This window comes from Caretta caretta, chromosome 15 (genome assembly GCF_965140235.1).
Source record: "Caretta caretta isolate rCarCar2 chromosome 15, rCarCar1.hap1, whole genome shotgun sequence".
NCBI lineage: Eukaryota > Metazoa > Chordata > Testudines > Cheloniidae > Caretta > Caretta caretta.
In genome coordinates, this window is record NC_134220.1 from 32804727 (window position 1) to 32818923 (window position 14197).

The following is a 14197-nucleotide window of genomic DNA, read 5'->3' on the forward strand; positions in this document are numbered from 1 at the left end:
ATCAGCATCCTTAGAAAGGGATGTGGGGACCCTCCTGGGATCTCACTGAGGGAGCCAGGGCTGAATTCAACCTGCAGCTACTCCATTCTGTGGATCACCCTGTAGCCAGACTGCCCCCTTTTTCAGATCCCATCTCCTTGCCCAGCCCGTCTTCTGGTGGGTCAAGAAAAATGTTTCACTCTGCACCCAGGGGCAGGCCATTCCCATGGCCGAAGACCCACCGGCACAGACCAAGATGAGTCAAACACGTGGGAATCCTACATGGAAACCCACAGGCACAACCCCCCACCCTCAGCATTTCAGACAGCGCCCCAGCCTGGGATAAGTGAACACATTAATGCAGCTACACTAGCAGCCCCAGGTAGTGGAAAGTACAAAGAAGAGGTTGGGCAGAGGGCTCTTTTATCGCTGTATGCGGGAACATATACACTGGCAGGGTTTGGGTTCTGTCTGGTAACAAGTCACAGGAGGAGGTAACAGTGAATGGTCCTGGGCTGAGAGCCTGGGACACTGAGGCAGTCTTTATCCTAAGAATGGATACAGCATAGGCATTACCAGGGCAAGCTTCCTCACCAACATGCCACTCCCTGAGATCCCTGTCCTAGAGGGATCTCCTTGGGAGTGAGAAGAGAGTTCACTCTTTATGAAACAGTCCACCCTTGGCCTCTCTGCTAAGGCTACCAAGTGGTGAAGCTGGACATATGGACATGTCTCCCACTTGGAACTGGACTGAGATCCACCAAACTCATTTCATGTAGGGTCCACTGAACAGCCACCCATTGGAAGTACTTGCAGTCGCTATTCCTCTCCTGGATTCAATCCAGCAATGCTCCGTATTACCAACTCCCTGAGCTATCCAGTCACCCAGCTGGGCCACACTGGAACCAGGCACCCACCAGTGAAAAGTTCTGTGCTTCGTTTCCAAGCCTTGAGTTATCTAGCCTCTTCCTTTCCAAGCCCCAAAAAGTTTTGGTAAGTTGGACTCTGCAACTTTTGCCTGTACCAAGGCACTTACCCCTTCCATGGGCCCTATCAACAGGTCATAGAGCACACGTAACGGGGGTTTGGAGAAGGTGCTCTGCCTCCTGGGAAGAGAGGATGTTCCATCCTTAGCAGGACACATGGTGCTGCTGAACAGACTGGTCATGCTCTGACAGCTCCTGTGGATAGAAGGAAAGCGAGAGGTTAACTGGAAACGTGTGGAGATCTGAAGTGGATTGCCCTGGCATAACCTTAGCTGCCCAGAAGCCAGTCCCCAGGCCTGCCCAGGAAAGGCTGCTATGCCAGGAGCAGCTTTCCTCCCTGGTTTGATTATCCCATTCAGTTGCACACCACACAGAACAATGAGAGAAATCGCAGGGTGAACCAGCTGCAGACAACAGCTTACATTTCTATGGAGTTTCTCTACAGAATCAAAAGTCCCAAAGTGCTGTTCAAAGCACTTAATTACATACTTGTGTGCAGCGATTGTGTGCAGGCGAACGTGAGACCCATTAAGACTTGCCTGCAGCCGCAGGAACATTTACATTGGCGCTAGGCACCAATTAATCTGAGATGGCATCAAAAGGCAAACATGACAAAGGGAGCGCTGGGCAGACACCTGTGCTTGCTGCCCTTAGTCGGCATGGTCCCATACAGAGGAAAGCCTCCCTGAGGGAGCCCAGCTCCCTCCCCTTGGGCTGGGAGCCAGCAAGCTGCTGACTTGGAGCTACAGCCTCTGTTAGACACAGCTGCGTCCTTCAGCTGCAAGAGTGACCCTGAGAATGCCCAACATCCCCCTAAACCCAAGCGGACAACACTGGGCCCAGAGTAAGTCCTGTGCACCTACGGCCACAAGCATCACACAGCATTTCTCCGTCAGGCCCAGTCAGAGCACTGGAATCTGCCGTGAAACAGCCGCAGGACACACACACACACACACACACGCACGCACGCACGCAGGCTAACTAACAGCAGACCATGCATCCGATGAAGTGAGCTGTAGCTCTCGAAAGCTTATCCTCAAATAAATTGGTTAGTCTCTAAGGTGCCACAAGTCCTCCTTTTCTTTTTGTGAATACAGACTAACACGGCTGTTACTCTGAAAGCAGACCAGAGGGAATCAGGTGCTCTGGGACCCAGCCCTAGTGCCGGCAGGAGGGAGCAGACGCCAGACATGGGCGTCCCAGGGATCAGCGAGTGGCCCCTCTCACACCTGTTACCCAAGCACTTTTCAGGGGGGAGTTCAGAGCTCGGCCTCCCAACCCCAGTACTTAAGACTCCAGCCTGCCTCACTGCAGCTTCCTCCTTAAGTGAGTGCAGGACAAAAACTCACCAGAGACAAGGCTGCCGATCAATCCATGGCCCTGCAGATTCGTCTCCCGGCTGGTGTTCCATCTTTGCCACCTCATTTCGTTGCTGGGAGATACTTTGCTCCCTCCTTCCTATTCCCTGGGGGCAGCACTAACTGCTGCTTCTCCCAACCATCGCCTGCACATTTAGAGCCGCTCTCTCTGCACTAGCCGACACAGAGGTTCATTGCTGAGGTCCAGATGTGAGCACTGCTACTCCACTGTACAGTGCCCAAATGCCAGCACCCAAAGCTGTGCCCCCACAATGCCCCAGTGCCACTGCACCGAACCCTTCTCCCCAGACCTGGCCCAAGAGGGGCTGCTGAGTTGGATTCCTGCCAGCCCCTTCTACACTCAGCAAAGGGTCAGTCGCCTCTAGGGCTGTTCTGAGTTGGCTTTCTCTGAGCATGCAGTGACCTCCAGCAGGCTGCAGCCTGACACGATCCTCTGTGCCACTTAGACTCACAATCCGGGGCCATTCTCTGCTTCTCCCCAGCCTGCCAGGCTCTTTCCTGCATAACATGTACTGTAGTATTGAAAGTGAGACCCACCCCACTGTCCAACAGCTCCTGCAGTTATCCAGGCCCTAGCCATCTCCTGCCTTCTGGCCCCCAGAACTCAGCCCACCTCAGCACATCACTGTCCTACTGAGCCCTTCACCATCTTCCCTTTGTACCCTGAATCCAGTTCAAGATCCTCATCTCTGTGGCCCCCCCAACTCCACCTGGATGGCATCTCTCCTCTCCCTGGGCCTCTTCACTCCAGCTGCACTGTTCCCGCAGTGCCCTTCCCCAGCTCCCATCACTGTGGACAGAACAGCCTCCCAGCATCAGCGTGCCAGGCCCCATCCACTCCTCATCACATCCCCCTCTTGGGTGAGGTTCCCTGCCCTGGGCTGCCCTCTCCTCCCCAGTATCAGCAGAAGGAAGGAAGTGGAATTAAAAGTAACTGCCAGGGCTCCTGATGCCCAGCGGCTGGTCTGGGTGCAATAACTGGACTATGAGCTCCTTAGCGGGATGTGAGCTCTGCCTGGGCCCTTACAGCACCCAAGAAAGAACAAGAAGGATGTTTTGAACCATCAGGTCCTGGCCAGGCCAGCTGGAGTCCGAGGAAGGTGTTTAAGCCAAGCGTGCGGCTCTCCCTTCCAGGAACAGCCCAGAGCCACATCTGCCTGCGCTGGCCATCAGCACCTGCACCACCCACCTAGACCAGGGCGCCAAGCCGAGCATGAACCATCCCCTTGATGGAGTTCTGAGTGACCCCGCCCGGCGCGGCAAGTTACGACCCCAGCGAGATGCTCCCTCTCCTGCTGGCGTTCCCATGCTGCTCAGTGCTGAGACCCCGGGGCCAGACTCAACCTCCCCTGCACACGCTGTACGGGCACAGGGCCCCTCCGCCAAACGACCCCTCCCCCCACGTGCTGCTTGGGCACAGGGCCCCTCTGCAGAACAACCCCCTCACATCCCCCACCCACTGTACGGGCACATGGCCCCTCCGCCAACCCCCTCCTCCCACGTGCACACAGCCCCTCTGCCAAACAACCTCCCCACCCCCACATGCTGTACGGGCACATGGCCCCTCTGCCAAACAACCCCCTTCCCCCCCCCATGCTGCATGGGCACACGGCCCTCTGCCAAACAACCCTCCCACCCCCACATGTGCTGCATGGGCACACGGCCCCTCCACCAAACAACCCCCCCGCCCATTCCCAGGGCTGCATGTTTCTATTCCTTGTGCTGAATGTCCCCATTTCTCTGTGCAGGTCACACACACCCACAGTGCTATCAACAGATGACAGAGACAAAAGCCAGAAGTGGGAAGTACTCAGAAACCCAGGAAATCAAAGCCAAAGTAAGTTCCTAATGGACAGGCCAATCAATCCAGTGAAATACATTAACAAAGCCTCTGTTATTAGCATAGATTTTTCTTAGCAGATTATATACCCTGCCAAGGGTAAACCATGCATCCTTGGTGTGTCTTTACACTTACACACTAGGCTAGTATGCCGGTGAAGCCACAGAATCAACACATTACACTCCTTCTGCTCCTGAGAAACACCCTCTCATCTCATTGACTGACTAACCAGAGGTGGATTACTGCATGGGCCCATGGGGCCATGACTGGGGGCCCTGGAAAAATCTCCCCCTGCTGTGGCCCCAGGTCTCTTGCTCCCCGCCGCGATTCCAGGGCCACAGCAGAGGCACAGAGTTTCTCCAGTCTTAGGGCCGCAGTGGAGTGTGGGGGAAAGGAGTGAGTGAAGGGCACGGCTGTGGGGGAAGGGGCAGAATGGGGCAGGGCTGTGGGTGAAATAGGGGTGAGACCACAGGCGGAAGGGGGTGGGGTGGGGCCACAGTTCTGGCACTGGGGGCCCCCCCAATTTGCTCCGGCCCAGGACCCCACGAGACCTTAATCCACTGCTGTGACTAACACCTCTCCCTCCCTAGCCCCCTGACTGCTGTCCTGGGGCTGGCTGCACTCCATTCATGGAAGGAAGGAAGCTGCTCAGCATTAACTGCACTTTACATTCATGGCCTAAAGGGGAGATGTTTCAAATGGCAATTAGGAGCTCTAATTTAGCACCCTAAGGCTCTCTGAGCCATTGAAAACTCCCCCTACATTTTTACGAAGATGAGAGGTCTGCTTGTGCCTGGAACTGCACATGTATGCTCAGGCATCAGGACTGTGCCTGCAAGACGCTTGACTGTGTGCACAGTTCCCCATTGCAACCACATACAACCACATACACAAATACAGATGCAAAACTGTGCACAGAACTGGGTCCTCAGCATTCTACAGAAAGATGATCTAATTCATCCTCGTAGCCCCTGAATGAGGGAGGGAGAAATTATTCCCATTTCTGAAAGGGCCTGAGCCATCTGATGGGACCTAACAGGAGCTATGCGTGTTCAGCACATCTGATAATCTGACTGAAGTGATTTGCACAAGGCTGCACAATAAGTCTGTGACAGAGCTAGGACTGGCCCCAGCCCTGTGCTCGCCCCAGTGGACCAGGTTGCTCCCTGGCTCTATTGTGCTGGCTGAGAGAGCTGATCTCCCTTCATGGAGTTTAACTGTTTTCACGCTTTGCAAAGTGCAGATTTTAAAATCAGTTCAGGAAATCCAAGTGATATTTCCCCAGCTCCACCCAGGCCTCAGCACTCCACTTCTACACCTCCACAGGACTGGGGTGTCCAATTGCTTCTTTGGGGTGGATGGTTGTAGACTAGAGGGCTGGAGTAATGTCCCAGCATTGCAGAAAGCAGCTATGTGCCAGCAGGTGGCACTATTATCCTCTCTCTCACCATTAAATAATTATAACAGACATTTATTACAGGCGGCTTGATTACTCTAATCAGCAAAGTCTCCATCTGAAAGGGTTTTGCAGCCAGGCAGCCTTGGATTTATCAGCTTACCACTCAGATGTTTTTTTATTAGGCCAAATCCAAAGGAGTAACATAAATTGTTCACTTTCTAAACCCTTGGAGCGGGAGGAGAACAAATCCACACAAGGGGAGGAAGGACAAAGCTCCTTTGTGCATGACATGTGAGATCTGGCACCTGCTGCCAACTTCCCCCTCTCTCGTGTGCACACACTCCCCCTCCCAGCAGCTCTCTGTGCCAGTGAGGCGGCCTGGCCAAGTGTCCCATTTACAGGGTCTCGGGGCTGGTTTCCTGCAGATGCTCTTGCTGTTGCCTAACAGCAGGCCTGAGCTGCAGCGTTCCTGGCCTGGCTGTGTGCTGTGTGTTCTCCCCTAATGCATGGAACAACACCTCAACCCTGCACAGTGCTGCTGATCTCACCCTTTGCTGCTGATCTCAAACCAGGCTGTGGAGATGACTGCATATCAGTGTCACTGTGCTTTGACCCTCAAAGAGGCCCAAGAGTGACCTTGCAAGCTCCGCAGAGAAAAGGGGAGAGATCACGTGCTGCACCTCCCACTGATCTGGTCTAAGGCAGGCCCAAGAGGGACAGACTGGGTAGGACACCTGGGTGTAGGAGAGGGTCACACAGGGAGCACCAAAGACAAGGCTGCCGATCCCACCTCCATGCATCAGGGCCTGGCACCACTCAGGACTCCAAGCAAGTCAGACAGTATTCACAGGCATGGACAAAGACCATGAGACAGGAGTCTGGGGGCGGCAGCCGAGCTGGGTGGGAACTGATGGGAGGGAAGCTGGGAATGGGCGACAGGGGTTGGATCACTCGATGATTACCTGTTCTGTTCATTCCCTCTGGGGCACCTGACATTGACCACTGTCGGAAGACAGGATACTGGGCTAGATGGACCTTTGGTCTGACCCAGTATTGCCGTTCTTATGTTAAGTGTAATGTTCTGTCCTTGGAAAGGTTTCTCAGGACCAGGATGGAACTTCAGAGCAGGAGATGTGGCTGACATCTCAGCTAGCTTAGCGCCCCAACCACTGGGCGACTGGCTATTCTGGGCTACAGTTCCCCCGAATCAACGGTCTTGGTTTTGTGATGAAACGCCATGAAAACAAATTTAGAAAGTACCATTTTTCATACACCGAGTTTCTTGTTCTCCAGCCCATGCCCACCAGAAGCACTTTCACAGCCTCAGAACAGCAGACACCCACTGGACATGCCTCCACCAAAACTGGTACCCAGAGAGCCTAATCCCAGAGATGCCACCCCAGATGCACAGCCAGGATCATTCTCACTCTCACATCGAGCTGCACGGAGTGCTAGAAATACCCAGATTTGAGCTCCCCGGGTCTGCTTTCAACTGGTTCCCGAACCCACAGACCACCCAGCCCTCTCTGCCATGTGGCCTGTGTTCAGGCAGCCCCAGTGCTGCTCAGAGCAGGCCAGTACCCTTAGCCGGCACAGGGCCAATTAGATAAGGGGCTTCTCGGCCACTGCTTTCATCTGTCTCCCGAAAACTCACATCAGCCTAGGCGAGCCAGACACCCCTTCACTGCCTGATCAGGCCTGACACTGCTCCAGAAAGACTGACTACATGCTTCTCCTCCACGAGGGTACAGCCACAGCAGGAGAGCCCTGAATTACTAGGGAAACAGCTCTGCTCTCCTCCGGGCTGGAATGCATGTTGTACGGGGGGAGGTGAGCATGATCAGATACCACAGGGATGGGCAGCAGGTAAAACCCTGAATGAGATAAGACCGACTGCGTCTGGGAGACGGTATACAGGGCGTGTACAGCTATGGTAGGGTCATGGGCTGCTTTCGCCCTTCATTAATTTCAGCCCCCGCTTTGCTGTGCTATGTCCTTTGGGGGCATTCACGCTGGCATGTCGCCAGGCAAACACCCTTCTGATGAACTTAAGCATCCAAATGCAAGACCTGAGCATCCTGCTTGGGCCTTGCATCGTTCTTAGAAAGCATGTCCTTCGATTCTCTATTCATAGACAAAAGACTTCACTTTCCTACCCCCGCAGCATAAGTGCCAACGAAGCAGGAGCCTCAGTGCCAGCCTGCTGCTGGGTATCCACAGGTTTTACAGCTTCCTGTTAAAAGGTGTATAGTGCCCCTGACTTCTGTACAACACCCTGCACTTTGCTTCTGCATCTCACAGCACATATGCAACCAGCAGGAGGCATTAACATGCCGATGCTGCCTGGGTAGACCAGTAATCATGCCCTGGGGAACTAGAGGGTGGTTTTAATTCTTGCTCGCTATTTGATTCAGTTGGCTGATTTTTTAATCTGAGAGGCTAAAATGACAATGGACAGTGTTCCCACAGTGATTCTCTGAGAGGCCAGACATCCCTTGTTCATTCTGGGCAACAGCAGAGTGGGAACACTATCCATTCCCATTTTCTCTCCTTCCAGCCTAATTCTTTGTCACATAGAACTTAACCCAGGGATGGGCAAACTTTTTGGCCTAAGGACCACATCTGGGTATGGAAATTGTATGGTGGGCCATGAATGCTCACAAAATTGGGGGTTGGGGTGTGGGAGAGGATGAGGGCTCTGAGGTGGGGCCAGAAATGAGGAGTTCAGGGTATGGGAGGGGGCTCTGGACTGGCGCAGGAGGTTGGGGTGCAGGGGGCTGCGGTGCCGGGGGTGGTGAGAGCTCCAGATGGGGGTGTGGGCTCGGGGGTGAGGCTGGGGATGAAGGGTTGGGGGTGCAGGAGGGTGCTCTGGGCTGGGACCAAGGGGCTCAGAGGGCAGGAGGGGGATCAGGGCGCAGGAGGGGGTCGGGGTGCAGGCTCTGGGTGGCGTTAACCTCAATCAGCTCCTGGAAGCAGCAGCATATCCTGCCTCTGGCTTCTATGTGGAGGCACGGCCAGGCGGCTCTGCGTGCTGCGCTGTCTGCAGGCGCCGCCTCTGCAGCTCCCATTGGCTGCGGTTCCTGGCCAATGGGAGCTGCAGAGCCGGCGCTTGGGGCGAGGGCTGCATACAGAGCCCCCTGGCTGCCCCTATACATAGGAGCTGGAGGAGCGACATGCCACGGCTTCCAGAAGCTGCGCAGAGCCACAGCACACACGGAGCAGGGCAAGCCCTAGATCCCGCTCCCCTACGGGAGCTCGAGGCAGGGCCGGCTCTAGGTTTTTTGCCGCCCCAAGTTCCAAGAGCACAAATGCCCAAGCAAGAAAAAAAAAAAAAAGGTGCTTGCTGGTGCCTAGAGCCGGTCCTGGCTCGAGGGTCGGATTAAAACGTCTGATGGGCCGGATGTGGCCCCTGGGCCATCGTTCGCCCACCCCTGACTTAACCTGACTCCTTGCTGAATCTGGGGTTGTGACGAGCAAGCTCTCCCCATTGTCTCGGGCTGTGTGTGTCACATGGCACCAGCTGCACAGTCCACAACACACAGTACAGTAGAACTGAACACAGAAAAGTATCTCTGGTCTGCAAAGCTCCCTCTGCCCTCCCCGCTGTGCACAGCCCTTCGTTTAATTGTCTGTCAGGAGCTGACCTGAGAGAAGAGGCCTAGCCAGGCCGGCAGAGGGCAGCTGAACTCCAGCATTGGCCCCTACTCTCACTTTGTTTCCAAGCCTGAGCCTGGAATCAAATGGCTGTGGCAGGATTATGGCGGTCACTAAAACTTCCCTAATTTCCAGGGAAAGTGATTCACATAGCAGGTGTGGTCTCATACGGGCCACAGAAGGGTAGTTCGCTATTCTACCGGATCTCAACATATTTAATGAGATCAGCAAGGAGATATGGAGCATTTCCAGTGCTACTCCACATCTCTCTCCAGGAGGAAGTTAGGTCAGCGCCTGGAGTCGCAGTCCCCATGCCTCTCCCAGCATCTGCAAACTGACTTACTGCGCGTGCGACTCCCAGGAGACTTACTTCACACACCTCGGCTTCCACGTGACAGAAAAGACATTCAGGCACCATATGACTGACTTGCAGTGAGCCCAGATATAGAATTGATGCTTATCACCCTCCTGCAATCACAATAGCTAGTGTGGAGAACAAGCAAGCAAAACGTCCCAGCAGCCCCCAGGGAACTCCTTCCTGATCCCCAGCTGGTGCCCGGGTCATCATGGTTGGGGAAGTTTGAATGGGAGCAAACGGAGATTCTGAGAGTGGGAATGGACCAGTGCTGGTGCCAACGTTTCAGCCCCAGGCTCGCACGCGGGGAGCCTCTGTCCCAGCTGACGTGCTCCAGTGGTGATATTAAACACTGCAGCCAGGCCTGACTCCTTTCCAGCTGCTGAGGTGTCGATGTACCTGACCTCAGACTCAGTGTGGAAGCCACAGATCCAGCAGCAGCCAGTGAGTGCTTATTTCAGCTCCACACAGCATCATTATCTGGGGACTGGTGACCCTGGTAAGATTCTGTCTCCAATTTCACTTCAAACGCTGGCTCTAATCAGCGCAGAGATGGGACTGGCTGAGACCTGAGCAAGTTCCAAATACGCAGAAAATGAGCAAAGATTGGGCAGCTGGTGTACAGTGCTATAATTTTCCCAGCTAATTAATGCCATCGTTAAAATTAATGGGAAGCAAACATTTCCAGGAGAAAGTACCGTCGGCAAACAAACAGAAAGCTCTACACTCCAAAGACGTGAGCTCGGTCTGCGCAATCTCCATTTGCCCAGAACAGCACACATCAGAGGGGCTGGCGACACAGGGCAGGGTGAGGTTATCAGAGTGCCTGCCACATGCTCCTTGGGACAGAGCCACACCTTAATCTGATTTACAATTCCCTTCTTGCTCGCTCCACGATCCTGAAAATCTCTGATCCCCTCCTAGAAACATGGTCCACAATGGCCCCAAAACCTAACTGCTCAGATGACAACAAAGCCCCGGCCAGCGCTGTATTTCTGGGTGAGCAAGGCAGCCCCACACCCCATTCACTGCCCCTTCTCCTTACCTAGCTGTGCAGAGCTGTTGGGTTTCATGGGGATATGGGCATGCCACTGCCATAGCCCCTCGAAGACCTAGCAGGGCTTTCCCTCCTCTAACTTCTAGGATCTGAGTTTCTAGTAGCTATGCCAGACACCCACCCCCCCCAAGCTGGATCTAAGATGGAAAGCAAGCCTCGCGTACAATGGCCACCTGCTCACTGACAGGCCACCAAGCGCCCCTCCCTCATGCTCCACGCTGGGCCAGCACCTTGCTGGGCATCCCTTCCCCACACGCTCCATGCAGACTCATCCAGTCTGACCCTTGTCAAGGCGCAGTGCAAGATCCTCCTCTCAGAGCAAGCATTTCCCAGTCTAACTAAATTAACCGGGGAGGGAAAGGAAGGGTAGAAACTCAAAAAAACAATGTGTATCCCAGAGACGGGAGAAGAGCAGATTCCTCATGCGCACCAGGGACCTGCCATGCAGACTTTGCACCTGGGAAGCACCAGGGACTGCAGTGACAGCTGATGGTGAAATGATGGACACACACGCAGATGCACAGGCTGTGGAATGCTTGTAGCATGGACAAGCTCCTCTGCCACCCTTTTTAAGAGGCCTTATAGAGAGCATTCGGGAGGTTCCTGGCAGGGGCAGCACATCATAGAACATGGCTCCTACTCTGAACAGCTCTGTTCTCAGCTGCGCCCCTGGGGAGCGAGTTCACATTGTTCCACAACAGCATTTCTATCACACTGTGTCACAACAGGAGGCAGAATCCTACACACCAAAGAGAAACCCCTCAAGGAATAAAGCATCTCCCTGCTGTGCTGGCTGTACCCGCGTCCTGCTGGGTGAAGGGTCCAGCTCTCACCTGTTGAAGAGGTTATTCCTGCTGACCATTCGCAGGAAGCCGGTTGGATCAGTTACTGAGTTCAACTTATTGTTCATCTCCTCAAACTGTTGGTCCATGATGTCCCCAGCTTCACTCTCTGTCTCGCTGCTGGCACAGGCTCTGAGGAGAGAACAGCAGTGAAAGGTCAGTAAGGCAGAGCACAGCATCAGCTTCATTGTAAATACTGGGGGGGTGAGAGTAGAACCTGGGCTGAGGACAGGAACTCTCTAGCCTAAGGTCTGTTCTGTTCTCCCAAGGAGACCCAGCAACAGGAGGAGAATGACCCACTCCTCTGCCCAGGGGCACTGCTCAGGGCTCTGGCTGCATGACTCCTACAGATGGGAATCCTGGAACCAAAATCCCACAGCTTGTAACAGGCACTGGGGGTTGAAGCCACAGCCTGAAACAGGAGCCTCTGCGAAACCCTGACTCACATCAGAGTGTGACTCACATCCTTGGAGTCTTGCTGAGGCCTTCAGACTTTTAGCACTTCTCGCCAGCAGATCTCAAAGTGCATCATAAAGCAGGCCAGTATCATTAGCCCCACTTTACAGATGGGGAAACTGAGGCAAATAACAGGGATGGGACTTGTCCCAGGTCACCCAGAAGAGCTAGGAATAGAACCCACGTCTTCGGAGTCCCAATCCAATCCTCTATCCACTAGGACACATTGCCTCATCGAAACTACAAGCAGTGGGGTGTTCAGCCGAATACTGGCAGCTTGTCCACCATGTCTGCCCTGTGCGCAGAGCAATTCAGCTATGACAGCTGGGGCAACTCCTCCCATGGACTCTTCCTCATGTTTGGGAGGTCAGAGGGAGATGCTCCAATGGAGGATTATGCACAAGTTACCCCTCCCCTCCCACTCTCTTGCCTTCCTCCCCCTGTTTGTAACCTCTCATGCTCCTCCCCCTCCTGGAGGGCTCCCAATAGCAAGCAGAGTGTGACACACCTATAAGCCCGGCCATGCTCCTGGCCCTCTATCGGTAATTAACAACTCACTACCCTGGGCCAGTGACAAGCTACAACGTGTTCAGCTGGTTCTGTCTGGCGCAGACACCTCTACATGCTCCCCACTGGCCACACAGGCACCGAAGACCTGCCAAGCGTCACACAGCTCTGTGATGTCTGCATGCTGTTGTCAAAATTGGGCCCACCATCACTTCCTTTGGGTTTTTATTCAAAAAGACTTTGGGGTGGAAAATAAGGGCACAGATGGAGGCTGATTCTGGCTGACTGGAAGATGAGAGAAGGGGAAGGAGTAAACTTCACCATCACGGCTGCCATCCTCCACCTCCTTCTTCCTGACCAGACTCAGACGACACGGCCACCTCCACTGGCTAGTAGGATGGGAGACTGTCTCTCTCCTCCACCCCCTGAGTCCTTTTCCTTACCCATCTTATTTCTTCTTTTTCCAATCCCTCTCCTTTTTTCTTCTAATACGAGTCTGGCTTAGCTGGCCAAGACTGTACATTTTGCAACACTGCTGTAAGCCTATGGCTAGAAAGAGGTGGCTAAAAGCAATGCCCTAAACAGCCCTACGCTGGTACAAGTTTGCCAGGTCTCGGAGTGGCTGGTAGTAAACCATGTGCTAGGCCTGTGTTTTTCCAAGCAGTGAGGTTGCAAGTGAAAGTCAACACCAGAGACAGAAGCTGCATGTTCTCTTTCCTTTCCTTTCCCTTCTCTTTTGTGTTTGTTTGTGTTGTTTTGTCTTCTCAGGAAACAGGACTGGACTTTAACAGCAGCAGCAATGATGGCAGCTCCAACCCATCTTAACTAACCTCTTCTCTTTTCTGATAAAAGAAGAGTTCTTATCATCTTTGATACCACCTAAACGACTATCCAACAAGGGGGCTTCCTTTTAAAAACTCACTCTAGCTTAAGGGAAAGGGAACAAGGGATGCTAATAAAATGAAAGCCTGACTTTTTAACACTTTACATTTCAAATGTTCGAACTCTTTTTTCTGTCTTTCCTGTGTCTAAAAGTTTAAAAGAACTTTTACTGGTGTTTTCACCATGGTACCAAACAGACTGAGGTCTCTGGATACCAAACCCCAAACTTTGTTTAGAACTGTTTAATGCTGGACAGTGACTGGGTCACATTAACACCTTTGGCCCATATGTTCTATCTAAATTCATACCACACTACATGCTGAGTAAAGTGTTGAGGAAACAAGAACCACACACAGTCCCCTGAAACAGAGGGCACTGTGCTGGGAGGCAGGAGGGCTGAGTAGTAGCCCAGCTTCTCCAGAGCGTACTGTATTTCTCTGCATTTCACCTGCCTTGTTATTAACCAAGGCCTCAAACCCGATCTCCAGAGAAGGCAACTATCACTCACCTAATTCACAGAGTGGTCACTGTGGCTGCACAAGGACACTTAGTAGAGCTGGCAACAGAGCCCAAATCTCGCTTGACCACACTGCCTTTTAGACTGTGCCAAATTCTTCATACTGGATAAACAATGGAGGCAGCAGTAATGTTCCTTACATCTGGCATTTCTTAACTTTCAAGTGTTTGACTTTGTGACCTAAATAATACTTTTTTAACACACATTTTGGTATTTCCTAGGGTGTGGTGTGTTTGTGTGTGTGTGTGCAGGGCTGTCCCTAGCAATTCTGGGGCCCTACACAGCTCCCCCCGGCCATGCTGCTGGAAAGTGCAGCCCGGCTGCAGAGCCCAGGGGAGTGGGGG

The 14197-nt window shown here is 53.4% G+C and overlaps 1 protein-coding gene and 1 long non-coding RNA gene across 8 annotated transcripts in view; one reads left to right on the forward strand and one right to left on the reverse strand.

Moving 5' to 3' along the window:
* The window catches only part of LOC142069332 (uncharacterized), a 72440-nt gene extending 68274 nt beyond the window's left edge, over positions 1-4166 (forward strand). Inside the window, exon 6 of the long non-coding RNA XR_012665116.1 lies at positions 4093-4166. This is a non-coding gene — a long non-coding RNA (uncharacterized LOC142069332). The remainder of the gene's footprint in view (positions 1-4092) is intronic.
* The window catches only part of TTC28 (tetratricopeptide repeat domain 28), a 516699-nt gene that overhangs the window by 37811 nt on the left and 464691 nt on the right, over positions 1-14197 (reverse strand). For all 7 annotated transcript variants that reach the window (XM_048821540.2, XM_048821539.2, XM_075120128.1 and 4 more), the window contains 2 exons: positions 11483-11623; positions 1016-1160 (listed from right to left, as the gene is read on the reverse strand). In XM_048821540.2, coding sequence (XP_048677497.1) covers positions 1016-1160; positions 11483-11623 — 286 coding nt within the window. The remainder of the gene's footprint in view (positions 1-1015; positions 1161-11482; positions 11624-14197) is intronic.